The 21,411-nt window shown below is 41.5% G+C and overlaps 1 protein-coding gene across 3 annotated transcripts in view; it reads left to right on the top strand.

Moving 5' to 3' along the window:
* The window catches only part of SLC26A11 (solute carrier family 26 member 11), a 1,037,522-nt gene that overhangs the window by 672,844 nt on the left and 343,267 nt on the right, over window positions 1-21,411 (top strand). For all 3 annotated transcript variants that reach the window (XM_044068078.1, XM_044068080.1, XM_044068079.1), the window contains one exon: window positions 17,721-17,854. In XM_044068078.1, the coding sequence (XP_043924013.1) occupies window positions 17,721-17,854 (134 nt within the window). The remainder of the gene's footprint in view (window positions 1-17,720; window positions 17,855-21,411) is intronic.

Genomic DNA, 21,411 nt, shown 5'->3' with positions numbered 1-21,411 from the left:
GGGAATTTTGAGGCAATGTTACAATTGCCTTATGTACACAGACAACCCTCTCCTCCTTCCAACAAACTCTAATACATGTGAGAGATGCAGTTACACAGCCAAACTGGAGGCAGAGCTCTCTCAACCCCAGACTGGCACAGTCAGTCAGGAGGAAAAGGTAACCACTCACACCACAAATCCAGTCTCACACAGACCTATTGCATCTGCATACCCAACACATAAACACACAAAAACATACTCCGAGGCTCTAAATAAAAGTCTGCCTAAACAGCAAAGACCTCCTAAGCAGATATACAAGCAACAGCCACCCCTCAACAATACCCATGAATCACATATCTCACAAAATCAGTGTGCCTCACAGTCACAGCCCTTAAGGCCAAACAACACACCAAATACACTTGTTATAGGGGACTCTATTGTCTGGCACACTGACGTCCCGCTCACCAGACTGAACAAGGAGAAGGTCACTGTAAGCTGCCTGTAGGGTGCCAGGATCCGCCACATAACGCAAGCACTCAGGTCACTCCAAAGCAAGTACAAGTATGACTCCGTCATTGTCCATGCTGGTGTGAATGACCTGAGACGTACCTCCCTGGACTACATGAAAAGAGACATAGGGGAGCTCTCTGACCATGTAGCCCAGGCTGGTATGACCCTACCCTTGAGTAGCATCTTGCCCTCACCAAGAATAATGCCACAGTATAAAGACAAAATGATCAGTTTCAACAATTGGCTAAAGTATTGGTGTCATTCAAAGGGGATCCAGTGTCTGTCAGCCTAGGATGACATGCTCGACAAGCCACATTGCTTCGCTAGGGACGGCTTGCACCTGTCACCCTTAGGCTTTCGTATACTGGCCAAGGCTCTTGCCACCCCCATAGTGCCTTTTTTAGGCAAGGCTCAAAGGACAAACCCACCTCCATAGACAACCCAAGGATAAAAACACTAAAGGTAATGCTACTCAATGCCAGAAGTCTAAACCTCAAGATGCACGCACTCGAGGCTTTCCTCAGTATGGAGAAAATCGATGTCTGTGCAGTAACAGAAACCTGGTTCAAGGCTCCTGAGAGCACCCCAGCACTACCAGGTTATAACTCATACCATGCGTTTCAGCCCCAAAACTCGGACCGAAGCACAAAAGGAGGGGGAGCATCTATATTTATCAAAGATACCTACACCTCCAGGTTAGTGGCACTGCACAAAGCATCGGAAACCATCCATGTGCAACTAACAACGGGCAAAACTGCCTTTCAGTTTGTAGCCTGCTACAGAACACCCTCCCTATTACAGGAACCCCACTTGGCATTCCTGAGAACATTGGAGAATATGAAGGTCTCTCCAAACACTATGTTATTGGGTGACTTCAACTACACAAACATTGACTGGGAAAACTACTCAAGCCCAAACACCCTCGTCCAATGGTTCCTTGAATTTATCAACTCTAACGCAATGGAACAACTGGTCACCACTCCCACAAGAGGGAACAACATATTGGACCTGGTCATCACCAACATGGGGACTCTATGTTCCACACCAGAGGTAAACCCCTCATTGGTAAGATCAGACCATAAACAAATTTCCCTGGACATCCATATCCCGTCCCCACCCCCAGCCAAGGAAATCACTGTAAAGAATTTCTCAAAAGCCAACTTTGCACTTCTCAAGACTGAGGTGGAATCCTTCAAAGCCCCTGGGCCAGAGGATAATACAGCCCAATCTGCAAAATCCTTTACAAATGCATTCTATGAGCACCTTCAGGAATGCATGGATTGTGCTATCCCAAATAAAACCAAGACTCGCTCCTCCAAAAACAGGAGACCGGTCTGGTGGACCCCGGCCATAAATAAGCTATACAACAGAAGGAGGAAGCTACTACATGACAGAGCAAAATCCCAAAAAGGGAAGGCATTTCTGATCAGTATTGGCAAGAAACTTTGATCCCTCATAAAATCATCAAAGGCCAGTTTCGAAAAAAATTGCCCTAGACACTAAAGATAATCACAAGGTTTTCTTTAGTTATGTCTGGAACATGGGCGGAAACTCCCAGATATGCTCTGAATTGTTGCATAATGGTACAAAATATACCGAACCTACAGACACAGCCAACATTCTGGCAGACAGATTCAGAGCAAACTTCTCCCCCAAAGGAGCAAATGCCTATCCCAACTGAATGTAACCTCCCTGACATCACAGATGCACAGGTGAAAGCTGCCCTCTCTAAAGCAAAAAACACAACATCTATGGGACCGGACGGTGTCCCAGGCTGTGTCTTACATGAGCTCCAAGAAGAACTGAACCCTCACATTAAGTCACTGTTCAAACTTAGCCTTACTACAGGATATGTACCCAAAGAATGGCATACAGCTACAGTGGTCCCACTCCACAAAGGTGGTGCCACAACAGACCCCGGAAACTATCGCCCCATAAGCCTGACTAGTCTGGTCTGTAAAGCTATGGAGCGTATTATCATGGAACTCATAAACAAAGACATTGGGAGCCTCCAGACACTGGACCCTACCCAATTCAGCTTTGTTAAGGGCAGACCTTGCCTCTTAAACCTAGTTGATTTCTTTGAAACAGTTAACAAAGTCATAGATGAGAGCAAGGTAGTCCACATATCCTACCTGGACCTCGCAAAAGCCTTCGACACAATACCTCACTCGGGCATCATAAATAAGCTTAAATATCAACCCCTATATCACAAGATGGGTTGCAAACTGGCTCAGAGATAGAACCCACATGGTCAGAATCGCAGGTGCCATGTCCGAATCCAAACCAGTTACAAGTGGTGTCCCACAGGGCTCTGTTCTGGGACCTCTCTTGTTCGGTATATACTTCTCTGAGGTTCAGGCTAACACGGGGGGATTATGGCTGACAAAGTTCGCAGATGACTGCAAACTGGGGGCCAGAATTGAATCTTCAGCTGACACAAGCATCCTCGAAAAGGGTCTCACAGAGACGGATGCTTGGTGCCAGAGCCACGGACTCAAGCTAAATGCTAAAAAGTGCATAGTCATCCCCTTTGGGATAAATAAGGTGCCCACAAATTACCACATATGTGGTAATCCATTAAGTACGGAAGAAGTAATTAGAGATTTGGGGACCAATGTAGATAGTAATTTCTCCTTTGATAATCACGTTGCCAAAGTGGTTAGAAAGACATTCTATATAGCCCACCTTATCACGAAAGGGTTCGCATCTAGATCAAGAGAGGTCATTGTGCCCCTCTACTCGTCACTCATCAGGCCCATAATTGAATACAATGCCCCTTTTGGGATGTACCTTACCCGACACCTGCAGCAACTGGAGAGACCCCAAAAGTACCTCACCAAGAGGATCATGGGCTACAAACAGATGTGCTATGCAGCTCGACTAAAGAAACTCCAGCTCTACTCAGTTGCTTACTGCCTACTCAGAGGCGATCTATGCCTGATGTACAAAGCCATGTCAAACCCGGAATTAATGGACATGCTCCACCTCAAAATATCCAAGTCCCTTAGAGCTACACGCTTCAGGGACCTAAACCTCAGCACAAAAATAAATAGGACATGCTGGAGGGACAGATTAATTTCCCAGAGGCTCCCCTCACTCTGGAATAGAATCCCAATTCATATTAGACATAGCCCCTCGCTGACCCTCTTCAAGTGAAATCTGGACACGTGGATGGGAAATCTCAAATTCACCCCTGGGATCTCTTCTGTGTCCCTGCTAGGCAGAGGCACAGTAAACTAATCTTAAAAGGGTACCTTCTGTGACCTACTTTACAGAGGCACAGTAGGCTAACCTAATAGGGAGGCGGAAGCCAAATACACTCTGGCTAGGCTTATAAATGCCCTAGGGCAGGTAGCATAGTATCTACCTATGAAAATACGTGTCTTTTTTATATATTTATTTGCCATTTGTTTACTGGGAATGTCCAAGTGGACATGAATCACTTTTTCAGCAGTGGCCTGGGGAGAAAAAGCTCCAACAAGCATAGTTCAGTTAATAAACTGCATAATATTATCACATGAAGTACAGTAACAAATAAGAGTCGACATGCAGGATAAATAGTCAGATCAGAAAACCATACAGTGAATATTAAACAATCATAGGATATTGAATACCTAGTAAAGTACAATCAATAGTAATAACCAGTGGTAAAGATGTTAAGCATTTTAAATATGGGCAAAAGACTAAGAGAAAGGAAAGTGATTTTGCATCTAAGGGGGAGATTAGGAAATTAAGTTGAAGTGGGGAGCTATCAGAGAAGTAACTGGTGCTTTGGCTAATAAGAGAAGGGAGGAAAGGAAAAGGGTAAAAGAAGAGCAAGGGAAAGACGAAGGAGAAGGTAGAAAGAAGGAAAAGAGGAGAGAGAAAGGAAGAAAAGGAAGGAGTAACTGGTATTTTCAGTTTGGTGAAAAACATGTACAGAGCCAGGAGTTAAGGAGAAATCTCTATAGAGATTGTTTGAAAATGTGGCTACATGGCATTGCTCTAATATTTGAAGGAATACTGTTCCAGATCTTGGTTACTGAGTAAGGATATAGGCAGTCACCGACAGATTTTTTTGGTTAATGGATTTCAAGGAGGTGTTTCTCAGATGAGCGAAGAGGCAGATTAGTGAGGTAATGGTTTAGAATGGTGCTGGTTGCTGGGTAGGACGAGGATTTATATACCATTTTATGAGCAAGGAGGAGTTGAGTGAGTTAAAACAGTGAGGTAACTCAAGCCAGTTTAAATATCTGAGGGCGGAGCAGTGGTGGGAGTTGTGTGAGCTGTTTTAAGCACCTATATTACCCACAGTATGTAATCATATGCAATGTCTTTTTCATATTGCTTAAAAAAGCTACTTACTTTACAGCATGTCCTACTTCATGCAGTGTGTGTGGTCTGGACAGTGCTGATGTGCTTTATATCTTTTGGGATGTTCTGAGGCAAAACTAACTCAAGCTTTTGGATTATCATGAAGATATCCTTTCCTGGAATGTTGTTGTCCTTCACATACCGCGTACAAATCTAACATCTAAAGACTTGGGAACCCTGAAACTTATTTTCATACTTTTTAAATTTTACTTTACCAAACTTGGTTTTATTTTATACCGTTAGAATTGGAATGTTTTTAAAGAAATGGCTTTTTAATTGCAATAAAGTCTGCAAAATTTGCTAAATTCATATAGTAAGAAAATTAAATTGTTGGAATGTTGGAGAAATATTTTAACTGTGATGCCCTGCTCTCTCTCACACACACACACACACACACACACACACACACACACACACACACACACACATATCCAGAGAGCTCTTCTTAGAAGTCTTTTTGTCCTTTTTAGCTGGAGAGGATAAGGCACTGGAAGGCTTAGCCAAGTCTTCCTCGGAGTGTTTAAGCAGTCCTTTCAAAATGAGCTTGTTCTTCCTCTCCTGTAGTACATGGGGACTGAAGGAATGACAAAACAAGCAGGAATCTTGATGATGAAAAGCCCCCAAGCAGTACATGCACACGGAGTGCCCATCAGTCAAAGACATTTTATTGTTGCATTCAACACACTTTTTAAAGCCTGAAGGCCTGTGTTCCTTAGAATCCTTGGGCATGCTGAATAAAGGAGAACACACACCGGTACAAAGCAATACGTACACACACTGGACCCAATTAAACCCCGCACGGGAAACTAGAGCCTCTAACTAAAAACGGCTTAGTAACCGGCGGGAAAAAGACTACAGTGAGGACTAGGTCCTCTAACTTAAACGGGCCTAGCCCGGGAAAACAAAGGCAGGATAGCACCACTAGCCAGACATGACAACACTAATAAGCTAACAGAATGGAGCACCAAACCAAAGACCACATGGAAAAAATGGGGAGGACTAGGTCCTCTAAATGAAATGGGCCTAGCCCGTTAGAAGAAAGGAAACAAACGGGATACCAAAATGGCCAATGAAAAGGCCACAAAACAGCAAGAGAAGCAAAACAAAGGCAGTATGACACCACTTCCACACACCCAGAGCTATGAAAATAGCTTTTTTGAGTGACAACAAGTCAAAAGTTTATAAAAAGATTATAAACAGTATACTTAGCCATGGCCAAAAGTGAGACCACGTCTGAGCATAACGAGTGGCAAATGAGATCTGGGGAACAGACCTGTTGAATGATGGGATACCTCTTAGCCAGGAGCCAATTGAAGACTTCGAGCTAGAGTATGGCCGAGTCGGAGCCGAGGTTCGGCTTCGAACCCACGGGTAAGAATGAAGGCGAGATTGGACTACATAACATCCGTCATTAAGTCAAAGTTTATTACAATCAAAAATAGATACAATCAATTGTCAGATCATAGCAAGGCATTTGATGCCTTGAGTACAACGAGGTCGCTCTATCAAGCAGAAAAAACACTTCTAAAAATAGAGACCCCTTTACTTGGATAGGCAAAAACACAAGATGACCCAAAATTCTGTCAAGCCCTTCAGTTTTGTTTTCCCTGTAAAATGTTACTTATTCAATAAGCTCCATAACATCTTAAATGTTTTAAACTCAATGACCACAAGATGGAGCCTTTACAACACAATTATCTTTGTAATGTAATTTCACAGTGTCGAAAAACTCACTACACACACACTTTCTCTCGAGATAGTTTATTCAGTCTCCCATTAAGTAATATGTTCACAAGGAATGTCTTTTTCTTTACTTCATTTATAAATTTTGTGTAGGTTCTAATAATGTGAGCTCTGATCATTTGTATTTTAATGAAAGAATTCACTTATTTTCTGAATGACATGGATTTGAAAATATTAGCTGCAGAAAAAAAGGGTTTGAATAGTCTAAAAGCGTAATAATGCTTTTGTAACATCCATGTAAGGATACCCATATAAATATACAGTATACAAAGGCTTCTGCATCTCTTCACATCAGTGTTCTGTCCCTGCATATATTCTGTGGCACTTCATTCACACTTTCAATCATTTACTGACTTTGTCATCTGGAGAAATTGGCTGGTTCATGGATATAATTTATTTACACATTTACTGTATTTGTTATTCAGGTAAGTGGACTGGTCAAAAGACCTTTTTCAGCCATAACTTGAGACAGAGGTAATAATTCAATAAAGTGAAGAATTTACAGTGCAAAGGTGCCAACATCTTAATTTTGATGTCGGAGGACAGTTTTGAGAAAAATGGCATTAGTTACAAAATGTTTGCACATTGTTAGAAAATAGTTTTATTTATATATATATATATATATATATATATATATATATATATCACATACACACACATGTACATACACATTTTATATATATATATATATATATATATATATATATATATATATATGGAAGGCGCTACTTTTGTCGAACAGTACTTTTGTTGACATCTGTTTGGTGGTTGACACAATTTGGCCAACTAAACAGACGGTCAACACCTGTTGAAAAAATGGCAGATCAGACAATTCTTGGGGTTGGGAAATTTGCCCTTTATCCGAGAACTGTGCAATCTTGGAGTCAGGAATATATAACTAGCAAGGGGTGTGGGGGCATAGCTTCCCATACTGGGAGTGCAGGGAGACTTACCTCTTGCAAAAAACAAGGTTTTATTTTTAGTTTTGTTTTAAGGTTTTTGCATGTGCCGAGATTGACGCTTCATCCATGCATAATTGCGTGCCAGTTTGCGTAATGCTAATCATTTGGTGTTGATACAGCGATATAAGTGCTGTTTGATAAAGGTAAGCAAATCCGTAAATTGTGTGTGTGTGTGTGTGTGTGTGTGTACACACACAAGTGCAAAAAAGGGCGTTCCTTTTACTGGGACACCAACCAGGTGGCCTGATGCATGACACTTCTCCCCCATCCTGGCCAAGCTATTCAGATCCCATTTGTGTGCCTTGCCCCCAACCGTCCTTTAACACATTTTATTTTAAAAAGTTGCGAATGTTTATACCCTGTCTGCATGGAGCACTACTGCACTTACGATTTAGTTTATAAAAAAAAGCATTTCTTCTTTTTAAACTGTAGCAAATTGCTTACTGCAAACGTAGCAAAGAGTTGTTACAGTTTATACCCTTCCTGCTCGAAGTGCTAAGACTCTCATATTTTAGTTTTAAAAAATAGTTTTAAAAAATTCTTCTTGTTAAGTGGGAATTGCACAACTGCCAAAATATGTGATGTGGATATCCCACTACTGCCAACCAATATGTGATGACCCTTCACCTCTGGGCCAGTAATCAAGGAGCCTCAATCCTCACCACTGGCACCTGTGGTGCACATTCACTGGGAAGATAACAGGCACACACACAGTATCTTAAAATTCAGCTCTCTGCATCAAGCACAATTTCCCTTAAGAGCAAACAGGGAACACAGTCATTTCTGGGTCTGGTTCCTCTCTCTTCCTCCAGATCCCTAGTAAGACTTCCAACTGGCACATCTATAGAGTTGAGTCCTTAGCCACTGTTCCAAGCCATGTCCTCCAACATTCTCTGTCCAACCAGTGCTTTGTGTCCCTGCCCAAGTAGCTGACACACACACACTGAGATTTGATTTGCACCCAAACGTACACACACACACCTTGGAAAGGCTGGCACAGGTTTACTAGCTATACCCCCTTTTGCCCAGACTATAAGGTAGTTATCAATGTTACAAGAGCCTCTCACCAGCTACTTTAAGGCCCTTAACAAATGGTCGCCAACTGCACTGTGTACTATTAATACAAATGGTAGGTTGACCAAGAGGAAGGATATTAGAAGTGGCCCACACAGTGTCACCAAATAAATATGCAAGTACTCTCAAAGCTTAAATATCTCTACAAAGATCAGCGACAATGAAAGATTTAAATATATTTAATAAATAATAAAAGAACAAGAAAATACTACATATATATTCACAGTGACAGAGTACAAAACGCAGGAAATATTTAAAACAACATCGAAGGGCAGGCGCAGACAAATAAAGAAAAATATCTCAACTAAACTTCACTATATTGCTAACTGAATCTAACAGAATTACTATTCCTTAATGCTTAAAAGAACATGGCAGATGGTGTGGTGAATGGTCCGTCTTGTTGTCAGGCCAAAGACAGAATACAGAATGTTCCTGAGATATCAGTCTCCTCTAATATTAAAAAAATAATTTTCATACAGAATAACATCACATACATCTGGTCATCTGACTCTGTTTCCTACAGTATCACCAACCCTGGAAGCTGCCAGGATTTTAATACTTGCATATAAAATATACACACACAAGAGCTATGCTCAGATCTGTTGAGGTTCTGGAGGTTGTAAAACAATTAAACACTTAAACTCTTCCTGAGTGGCAATGAGTTCATCCCAAAGACAATACAGAAAGCTTCCTAGTACAGAAAATGTATGTCTTTTTCTGCATTGAAACCTGTGCGATAGTGTCTTTATGGCCTAGCCTACAAAGTGATTTAATTTCAGATATATTTTAAAGTTTGCTGGACTAGGGTTAACCTCCTGAGTTCCAGTTTCTTCTGTTAAAACATAACACATTTAAACAGTTACAATAGTGCATGTACATTTCTGTTCACTCCAGTAGGGCACACTGTGGATACATTTCAAACACAAGCAGTTTATAAATACCTTTTCAACACAAATGTCTGTATAAATCACTTTGATATACACATGACATACAGTTCTAATACATTTGTAACACCAGCATTTTGTATAAATCAGTTTGATCTTCGTGACATACAGTTATTTACACAATTCCAGCTAGCTGCGCTGGCAGTACCTCCTATTGTCATACTTCTGTTTAAACTGTAGCAAACTGTTTACTACAATGTAGCAAATGCTTAATACAATTTATACTATACACAGAGTGCTACAGCACTCGGATTTGACCACAAATGCAGTGCCAGCTTTTAAAAGCCAATATTGCATTAAAGAAAGATTGGAATTGGCTGATCATGCCCCCAACACTTTGTACCCAGGGCATATGGCCATCTCACCCCACCCTAGCTACGCTACTGTATGTATATACAAGCTAGTTTAGTGTCCATGTGTTGAAATGTATCTCAGAACATATGATCTCTGTACAATGGGATAAGTCATTGTACAGCTAGTAATAGCTGACATACAGTAGTATGGACTATGGTAGCATGACACCATATAAAAGTTTGGTACTGGTGGCGGTTACATGAACATCTTCTCACCTACTCCAAGGTCTCTTCCAGTCTTAACTGGTGACATCAAAATATTTATGAGGTATTTCACACTACTAGTACAAAAGGCATCTGTCTAAAGATTATTTACAATGCACTGCAAGGCTTATAAAGTACTGTAAGATACACCTTGCAATGTTCAAATGCATCCGCCTAACTACTCCACATGTATCAGTAGTACATCATCAGGGCAGCTTTGCTTACAGCATTCTACCAGATCAATACATATTAAATAATTATAATAACAATTTGTTACAACCACTGAACAAACTTAAAATCAATCAGTTCCAGAAACATCAAGCAACTTTCACAATGGCAACTCATTATATATTTATTTGTCATAAAATACTTAAAATATGTAAAAAAAAAAAAAAAAAAAAATCAGTCCAAACCTTTACTTAAACCCTTTGATAGAGATGTTACTGGAATTTCAAATTTCAAAAAAAGAGAGTGTGGCATCTTGAAATCTGTTTAATGTAAGGAAAGACAAGTTTTTCACCACCAGCTACTTCTGCCTGCAGCGTCAGACGTCAGAATACCCCTGAGAAATCAGCACTGGATATTTATTGTGTTGTTTTGGATTATTACCAGGTATTGTGGGATGCTGTATCATTTTGTGTTTCTCATATTCAGAACGTATCTATGCCCTATTATTGGCTGATATTTATTAGTGTAATCAGCAATTTCGCCATGATAGTTATTAACCAGCATTGGGCACTTTAGGCTGATTGCGTTTGCCTTTACTTGGTTATATCTTGTTAATATTTCGTTGAGGCCTAGCGGTCTGGGTTTCATCTTTATTTCCAGGAGATTCATTGGACACATTTCACACCACAAGGATTTTTCCTATTATTGTTATAATATGGTCATGGCATCATTCTTTTTGGGACATGATTTATAACTTTATATTGTTCACCTTCTAATACTATTTCTGGTTGCCTTTCATGAGACATATACATATAGCTATTATGGTTTATAATCAAGGCATTTGCATTTTTTGAACGCTTTGCTACTAAAATTATTTTGCCTTATACAGCATTAGAATTGCCGTGTGTTCTTATGAAATTGGAAAGTTGCTACAGTAAAAGGTTTGGTGTTGCCATGAAACTCAAATGTCTTGTCATTCAGTTGACAAGTACCTTGTTTAATTACTACTGCCCTTTACTGCTTGATGTTTTGTGTAAAGCATACCTTTGTTGCCACCACTAAACTCGCCTTTATAATGTAACATATTTTTGTATATTGTAATGCCAAGACTTAATACTCTTTTTACTGTACAGTTTGTAACTTATCTCTGCATATATTTGTAACTAAGATTTGGACTTTATTTAGGCCAAGACTTAAACTCTGATGGAAATATTGTATGCTGTAATTGTCTTTGTATTTGCCATCTTTGCTTCTAAATACACTCCTTCTCTCATAATGTTACACTATTCTCTGATACCCATACTGCTGGTTACTTATGTAATCACCTTGTATGAAAACCAGATGCTTATTGATGATCAGTACCCAAATGGCCATACTATCACACCAGATGTAAAATAGCCCACCTTTAGCCATACTAATCAGTATGAGTCCAACTCTAAGCCTTGATCACTCTTTCAGCATGCAAACCCCAGGCACACAAGCTCTAGAGCCAAACAATATTACAAACTTTTAAACAAACTCCTGAAACTTATCACTAAGTATAGCCCTAGTCTTGTACTTGGTGGTGACATTCATCCCAACCCTGGCCCAGCCACCTCTGATATATATACCTCCTCTATCTGCCACCAAAGCCACAAAACTACAATTAGTAGACCTACCAACTCACTCCTGGCCTGTCATCTCAATATTAGCCAGAGAAAGTTGCTAGAACAGCTTCTCCTTCTTCGTTTCCATTGCCCTCGGTGCCAACAGAAGGTAGTGTCTTGACTAAGTCCGTATCGGCTCCCAGCCTTTCGGAGCCGGTCACGGATATTTTGGTTTGGAGCCGGTCTCCAGTTATTCGACCAGTTTTTCCTTCATGCAAGGCCCCTTCTGTAGGGAGATCCAGAACTTCAACGATATCCCCCAGGTCCTCGAGGACCCTTTCCGATGAGGACGTTGATAGTGGTGAAGAAACTGCTTCAGTCATCGGTTTTGGCCAAATTGATCTCAGCTCCTCTTCATCTTTTGCTGTTCCTCCTCTGAGCCTTTCTCAGCCTTTGGAGCCAGAGTTGTCAGTTGCATTGGGTGCTGTCAGGTCAGTTCCAGTAGCCTTGCCTGGCCTCTTGGTTCCGATTTCCACTCAGACCCTGTCAGGTCTGTCCACAGGGTCGAGGGTCCATGGTGCTCCAGTCAGACCCGAGGGGGAGGGCTCAGATCGATCTTCATCGGTTCCGAGCCTTCCTCTCTCTGCTTTGGCTTGAGTGAGCTTGGATGTGACATCTGCTTCGGACCTCATCTCCTCGGTACTGAGGGCTACTACTGTATCCTCTACAGTCAATTTCAGATCACCCTCTATCCCTGGACAGCAGAGACCCAAAGCCTCAGGATACCTCCATGAGTGGACCGAAAATTTCTGATGTCTCCTCAGAGTTTTTGCCTGAGGAGCCCGCCAGAAAGAGATTGTGTAAGAGGAAACACCTCGACTCCCCGGATGAGTCTCTCACATCGGACACTGACCTCAAGGATTCAGAGGGGTCCCCCAAGTCATCTTCTGAAGATATCTCTTTTCAGATATCCTTGAGATCTTGAAGCAGAGAGGTGGCTGGCCCTCCAAATCCCCTTCTGATGAGGAGTCTGTGTTCGTGAAGGCTTTCGGGTCTCAACCCTCCACCTCTTAGGTTTCTACCCCTTTCGATGAGCTACTAGATTGTCTGTTGAAAGGTGTGGGAAACTCCTGACACTGTGGAACCAGTCCCTAGGAGACCCAATAAGTTTTTGTCCTCCCCCACTGACAAGGAATATCTAACAAAATTGCATTCCAGTAGATGCCACTGTGGTGGCAGCAGCCACCAAGAAGGAACTTGCTGAAACTTCGTTTACCGTCCATCTGCCTAACGAGGTGTGTCCCAGGCTATGGACAGGTATGGGAAGCGTGTGTTTACCTCAGTGGCTTTTACAGTGCGGTCGCTGAACTACTTGACGCATTTTACAAGGCTCCAGAGAGATCTCCTAAAAGAGCTAAGAGATTCTCTACAGGGTAACATTTCTGATGCCATGGAACAGAAGGTCAATGCACAGATGTCTACCCTAAATTCCCTTATGAACTCCTCCACGAGGCTGATCTCATACGCAGCTGACAGAGCGAGTAGGGCAGCAGGTTCCGGAGTCTCTCTTAGGAGATACTCCTGGATGCACCTGTGCAATTTCGTGGAGGCCTTCAAGTCTACGTTCACCAATGCCCCTTTTGACGGTTCATCGTTGTTCGGAATCAAGGTGAAGGACACTCTCACTAGGTGCGAGCAGGAAGGAAAAACCGTGTCTGCCATGGGAGTCCATTTTTCCATGCCTTCTAGACCTTACCTCAAGGACCAGAAGGGTGGGAAAATGTGGTTCAGGAAGGCGCAGAGGTTTTTTCAGGATGCACAAAGTAATTCCTCCTCCAGAGGCAGGGGAGGGGGTGGAAATTCCGGTAGATGTCACCATAGAGGCAGAGGAGGCCTACGTAAACAGGGGGACCGTGATTCCTTTTGTGGTTCTCCCTACCAGCATTCCTGAAGGGGGAGGCCCAACTGTGCTTCTCTGGAGCCGGACAGGGGTCGCATTTCTTTAATCCCAGAAGCCTGGCAAGATGTCACCCAAGATAAATGGGTATTAAAGATAATTTCCAGAGGTTATCATATTCTCTTCTCTTCTCCTCTCCCACCAACCAAGAGAATCCCAGACATTCCACCCATTAACAGGGATTCCGAATCTTTACAAATAAAAAAGTTGCTTTCAAAGAGAGCCATCCAGCCTGTCCCCGCAGACCAAGTAGGATTAGGGACTTACTCCAGATTCTTTTTGGTGCCAAAAAGAACAGGGGACCCGAGACCCATCTTGGATCTCAGCCGATTGAACCTTCATGTACAAAAGTCCAAGTTCCACATGGTCACCTTACAGTCAGTACTCCCTCTGTTAGGGAAATATGTGTGGATGTGCTCCATCAACCTCAAAGATGCTTACTACCATATCAAGATGGACAGGGCATCAAGAAGTCATCTACGCTTCTGGCTGGGAGCCAGTCATTTTCAGCTTCGTGCTCTGCCCTTTGGTCTCACCACAGCCCCCAGGATGTTCACCAAATGCATGGCAGTGGTAATGGCTCACTTGAGACGTCAGGGATTCCAAGTGTTTCCGTACCTGGATGACTGGCTTCTTTCTGCCACCACCAGGCATCTACTGTTACAGACCAGGGATGCCACCATTATACTGTGCCAAAGGTTAGGAATTACTCTAAACTGGAAAAAATCTGCCTTGTTGCCCACACATGTCACTTTTTTATCGGTGCTGCACTAGATACGGTGCTCATGAGGGCCTTCTTACCAGAAGAGAGAATTCAGGCTCTACAACAGCAGGGTCTACACCTTACCGTTGAGGAAGGTTAAGGCAAAAGTGATCCTCAAGTTATTAGGGACCATGGCTGCCATGATCATGCTAGTTCCCCTTGCCAGACTACACATGAGGGTTCTTCAGTGGCTGCTTTTCGCACAGTGGTCACCACTCTCCCATTCTATTCTGATTACGGCTCCAGTTGCTGCGGTGACCACGGATGCCTCCCAGATTGGGTGTGGGGGGGGGGGCATTATCTCGGCAGGATGGTCCAAGGCATGTGGCAGGATCATGAAACCCATTTGCATATCAATGTCTTGGAGATGAGCAGTGCTATTAGCGTTGCAAGCACTTCAGAGCTTTCTCCCTCTAGGGACAATTGCAATCCACTCAGACAACATATCAGTGGCATGGTATCTGAACAAACAGGGCAGAACCAAATCATACACCCTTTGCAGAGAGGCAGTTCAAGTTTGGCAGTGGGTGGTGTCTTCCCAACGCTTTCTAGTTGCAACGCATATACCGGGGAAGTCCAACGGGATTGCCGACAGGCTGAGCAGAGCTATCCTAATGCCTCACGAGTGGTCCCTGAACAATTATGTTGTGGAGAAGATATTCCACAGATGGAGTCAGCATTGCTGCGATCTATTTGCCAGCCTCATCAATGCCAAATGCAGCAGCTACTTCACCCTTATTCCCCCGGAGGGGGAGACACCCAGGGATGCTCTGGTTCACGATTGGCCTTCCGGTCTTCTCTACACCTTTCCACCGTTACCGCCGATGTCAAAGGTCATTCAGAAAGCACAGTCTTTGGGAAGCAAAATAATCCTCATTGCCCCACACTGGCCTCGTCAGATTTGGTTTCCCTTCCTTCAACCCTATCTAATGGACAAGCCCTGGATTCTGGACCCAGCTCCAGATCTGCGGACTCATATGTCAGGACAGTTCCATCCCTCTATCCAGACCCTCAAGTTGACAGCTTGGCTGCTCCAGTTCCATCCTTAGTCAGGCTTCATGATTTTTCCCTGGAAGTTGTCCATCTTTTATCATCTTCCCACAAGCCTTTTACCAGGAAGATGTATTCCAGTAAGTGGAAGAGATTTTCTATTTGGGCCAGTCAGAGACATATTGATCCTTATACAGTGCCTATTTTGGCAATATTAGAATTTCCTTTTCAACTGTTCAGTCAGGGGTCAGCTGCAGCAACCATTAAAGTGCAACTGGCAGCGATTTCTACCTTTCACGTTGCTCATGAGCTCAGCCTTATGACTCATAGGATTTGTAGGGCTTTTCTGAAAGGGACATTGTTACTCCGATCTCCAGTCTTTGATCCAGTAATGCCATGGGGCCTCAGTTTTGTATTACAGAAGCTCACCTCAACTCCCTTTTAGCCCGCAGCTATGTGTGACATTAAATTCTTGTCATGGAAGACCGTATTCTTTTTAGCCATAACTTAGCTAGGCGGGTCTCTGAACTTCAAGCATTATCGATTAAGCCACCGTATTTGGTGCTTCACCAAAGATAGGGTCTCCTTAAGAACTAACCCTTCCTTTGTTCCAAAGATTGCCTCTGTTGTCAATATCAACCAATCCATTGAGTTGCCTGTGTTTTTTCCTGAATTTTCCAACAATTCAGAATTTAAGTTTCATCAGCTAGATGTTCATAGACAATTGAGTTTCTATTTACATAAGACAAAAGATTTCACAAAATCAGATCAAATGTTTGTCTCGTTTTCAGACACTAGATTTGGGGTTCCTGTTTCTAAGGTAACCTTGTCTCGCTGGATCTCCAATTGCATCTCATTTATTTATGCTTCCAATGGCAAAGAATTACCCTTTTAAAGTGAAGGCTCATTCTACACGATCTGTGACTACCTCAACTGCGTTTCAGGCTAGGATGTCTGTGGATGACATTTGTGCTGCAGAAACATGGGCTTCACCTTCTACCTTTATTAGTCACTACAAATTAGATCTGGTCTCTAGAGGCAGCTCTTCCTTTGGTTCCAAAGTGCTAGAGTATTTTTCACTGAGCCACCCAAGATCAAGGTGCTAGGGATGCTGTCCCACGGGTAAGAATGAAGACAAGATTGGACTGTATAACATCAAGAAGTTATGTACTCACCATAACGTTCGATGCATGTAGTCCATCTCGCCTTGCATTCTTACTAACCCTCCCTCCTACCCCAGGACCTGGAGGTATAGTCTTTAGATGTCAGTAGTCCTTTCTGTTGGGGTTCTTCTTTTTAGTGTGTGTGTGTGTGTGTGTGTGTGTGTGTGTGTGTGTGTGTGTGTGTGTGTGTCTGTGTGTGTGTGTGTGTGTGTGTGTGTGTGTGCACTTGCAGCAAACAAGATCTGGGGAATTAGACCTGTTGCATGATAGGATACCTCTTAGCCACGAGACAGTTGAAGACTTCGAGCTAGAGTATGGCCAAGTCGGAGCCAAAGTTCGGGTCCAAACCCACGGGGGTAAGAATGTAAGGAGAGATGGACTACATACATCGAACGTTATGGTGAGTACATAACTTCTTGTTTTATAGTACTGTACCACTATAATTTTCTTTGTTTATTTGTAATTCTTATACTTCTTGTCTTGCTGCACCTTGGGCTTGTCCTGACAGCTGTCATTTTGATCAGTGCTATACCCCAGTAAACAAACCTAAATAAGTATGATTGGAGTGCTTGACAGACATGTTTATTATAAAATGAATTAATTAATGCAGTGTTGCTGTTTTTTTTTTTTTTGCATGGACACATTTTTTATCCAATTGACAGTGGATTCTGGACATAGGTGTATAATACCAAACTGCTTATTAGAAAACAGTTGTTGAAGGGTTATCATATGTGTAACTGGAGTCATTGGACTGGGCTCCAAAGACCCAGATGTAGCTCTGAGACCTATACCCTCCTCCATCTCACCATTCAGATTTCCAGGTTACTCCTTTTGTGTACTTTCAGAAAGCTTGGCTCGCTTTTTAAATTTGCTCTACCGTTTTTAGCAATTGGATAGATTTATTGCTGTACTTCACAGGAAGGATTGTCTGATGATTAATGTAGTTATATATTTCAATTTTCCACCAGTATCCTCTCCACGGAATGTTGTTTTGGACTGCACACACGTGTGCTATATTGACTATACAGTGCTGAATGGCCTTCGAGATCTCCTCTTCAAGTTTCATAGGAAGGGTGTTTCCTTGGTCTTCTCAAATGTACAGGTAACTTCAAGACTGGCAAAGTGTAGGCTTTTTAATGGACATGCGTTGACCTTTTGCATTCAAGTTAATTAGTAGAACTGGGAAAGCATACCTATGTAGCACCACATTCTGGAAGTAACCTGAAAGTAATTAGTAATTAATTTAAAGGAACAAATTGAAAGAAGAGTAGTGCAGTATAAATTGCATCTTCCCAATCCAACTTTTTCACACTTATGTCCACAGAACCTTCCAAGAGATTCAGCTCTGCACCATAAGTGACATGGTCAAATCTGTAAAATTAAACTGATAAAATCTCTATTATAAATGGAAGGATACCTTCGTAAGCACATGTGCCTACTTGTCAGACATAAGTTATACATTTCTATTTAAAAGGGACATTTGTCTTCACTGATTGCAGAATGTTTAGTAATATTTATGTTAAGCACTGTATACCAAAAGATGATCAGTTTCTACATAGTAAGCACATTACCATATTTGACAATGAATTTTAGGAAATGAATTTGTGGCCAGTAGACCTGGTGGTGAGTTCTGTTGCATTGTTCACTTATGTATGTACTTACACTGTTATATTGTTCAATAGTTGCACTGCTTCATTGATTATAATATCCATAGTACCAATTTGATCTGGTCTCAGTGCATTCTTTTGACATTGGATTACTTTACCACTCATCACCGAGCCCTGTTTTCCTTTGTCCTAGCCATGACAGTTCCCTGTTGAAGCTATCCAGAAAAGTCATTATTTATTAACTTAGTCTTTGGCAGAGCTGTAAGTTTTGTGTTTGTCTGCAAATATTGCATGTCGGATAGTAATCTACATTTAGCATCAGTCATATTTGAGCTCGTATAGCAATGTCACGACAACTGGAGTTGTGATAGCATATACTTTAGCAGTAAATTGTAACAGAAGAGTGAAGAAATGAAGCTGTCAGGTGATACCTGATTACACTTCATTCTTATTTGCAATACTCTGTGTATCTGCATAGGTGGATAGTTTTATTGCTTCATATAAACTGGGGGGGGGGGGTTTATGTACTGCTAATGTGCAGATGTAGGCAGATTTTACTGTAGCAATCCAGTTTCCTCATTCCTTTCAGCTGGAGGTGTGTGGTGACATTCCCCTGTTGTTGACACTGAGCAGTCCCTCTGGCCTCAGACTCTTTCTTTCCTTCTGTTACTGGGCTTTAATATGAATTGTGGCCCTCCCACAGATAGTTCTTTTTATTTTTAATGTAAAATAACTTTATTAACAACCAACTTCCAGTCACAGTGTATAGTATCGTCTGCATGCCTAGCGCACTCAATTTTTCCTATGATTGTCTCCTTTCATAAACATAAAATTTAATTAAAGTTCATATCATGCAGTTAATAGTGTACAGAAGGAACAATCCAGTGCCGGAAATGTCAGATAGTATCACCTTTCACAACTCATTGGTCGTTATAATCTGCTTGTTCCAGTTTGTCCTGCCAATTAGGAGAAATCTTAAAGATAAGAAATCATAATGGGGTAATCTCGCTAGTCTAGTTATTTTACTTTCCTGTTCTTTGCATGCTCCTTACACTGATTCCGTTTTCAGTGGCTCATAATCTATGCCAAAAGTCTCATTTCTTTTTATGTAATGTTCTAAGTGTATACCTTCCCATTCTCCTCTTGGTCTGTCTTATCTCATTTATCAGCGTTATTACATCTTGACACCTTGGGATCGGTTCTTTTTTTCCACTTTATTGTTATCCACTTTTTTGCCACAATCATAACTAATTATGCTAATGCCTTGACATGTCCTGATAAGGCCAGGTCGCCCACCCAGTTTAGTAAAAAGTTACATTTCTCAAGAGGCCAGTCTCAGCCAGTTATTTTAGATATTAAGTTATTTATTGTTTGCTTACATTCCTTCAAGTTATTATACTCCCAAAAAATATAGTCCTGGTCTTTTGCCTGCCCTCCATACCTCAGGCATATGTTATTCATTTCCAGGAGCATTCTGTGTATCCTGCTAGGCGTATAATAAAAATGTTTATGTAGACATTTCCAAGCAAATATCTTAAACTTCCTAGATATAGTGGCTTTGAGGGTCATCATCCCAAATATGCATCCAATCATCCTATATTAATTTTGTGAGCTGCCGATTTTTCCAGATTGGTTTCCTTTCAAGCATGAGCCCACCTGTCTTTCAACAGTGTACTTACATATTTCCCATCTAACTTGCTACTTACATTCTCTCCCTATCTAGTCATTAGCTGAAGGTCTACTATTTTTAGTTTTTGCACTTTTTCATTTGTTGTGACTGCCTAATACTTAGCCAGGTTGTTGTAAACCCCCTTGTATGTAAGCAGATCCCGGTGCCTCGATTGAAGTTGCTCATTCCAGTCCATTTTCCTATGGCCCATTCTTATCTCTTCCTTGTAATAGAACAGTTCGACCTTTTCTGTCCATATGGTTACTGTCATGCTATTAGTTAGATGGAGGTATTTATGTAACCCTGTAGACCATGCCTCATATGTCCATGTCTTTTACTCTTTGTGCTCCTATATAACTGATCTGTTGTATTATACACATTCCCCAATGCTATTTATACTAGATTATTTCAGACTATTTGCATTTCATAATACCAGTGTCCAGATATTTAATCTGCTTGTTTTCTTTGTGCCACTTAGTGGTTGTAGCACCACTGTCTTCCATTTTGCTATACATCCCAGATACAATAAAATATAAATTGCCTGCAGTTGTGCAGCTTCAAAGTATTCTTGCAGGTAAGGGACTGATAAACCCCATTCCTCTAATGGTAAAAATCAACTTTTTCCATTTCAATCTATGGGCCTTTCCATTCCATATATAGTTCATAATTTCCTTTTTCAGCTTCTCCCAAAATTGTTTTACCTGGGTCAAAAATGAATGCTTGTACTGTATGCAATACCAATGGAACTATGGACATTTTTACTGATTTGTATTCTTTGCTGTATATCCCTAGGCACCAATTTGTATTTTTGAAGTAGTTATATATTTTTGTCTTCACCTGATACCACAACTCTCTAGTGAAGCCTTTTTCTTTTGTAGCTGCTACTATCCCTAAATATTTCATATGGATGTGACCCCACAACCTGGGGAAATCTTGGACTAGTGTATAAACTGGAGTATAAATTTACTCGGACTACTTTAGTTTTATCTTAGTTAATTTTATATCCAGATACAGTTCTAAATTCCCTCAACAATTTAAATACTTTGGACAGATTTTTATATGGATGAGTGATGTATAGGATCACATCCCTGGCAAATGGAAATATCCTCTCTTTTCCCTGTTTCCACTGCCATCCTCTCATATCGCTCTGATTCTTTGTACTAACAGTTCCAGGTAAAGTCAAATCATAGCAGTGACAAGGGGAAACCCTCCCTGGTGCGTCTTTCCAGCCTAAACTCTGATGTTACTCTTCCATTGATTTTTATTTTGACCCTTGAGCTCTCATGTAATGTCTTCAATAAATCAATGAACTTTATTGGAAGTCCCATCATTTCCATCATTTTCCAGAGAAATTTCCAGTGTACCCTACCAAATGCTTTTTCA

This window comes from Protopterus annectens, chromosome 4.part0 (genome assembly GCF_019279795.1).
Source record: "Protopterus annectens isolate FY-2018-M chromosome 4.part0, PAN1.0, whole genome shotgun sequence".
Taxonomy (NCBI): Eukaryota; Metazoa; Chordata; order Ceratodontiformes; family Protopteridae; genus Protopterus; species Protopterus annectens.
Note: the sequence above shows the minus strand (reverse complement) of the source record. Positions and strands in the feature narration are given on the sequence as shown.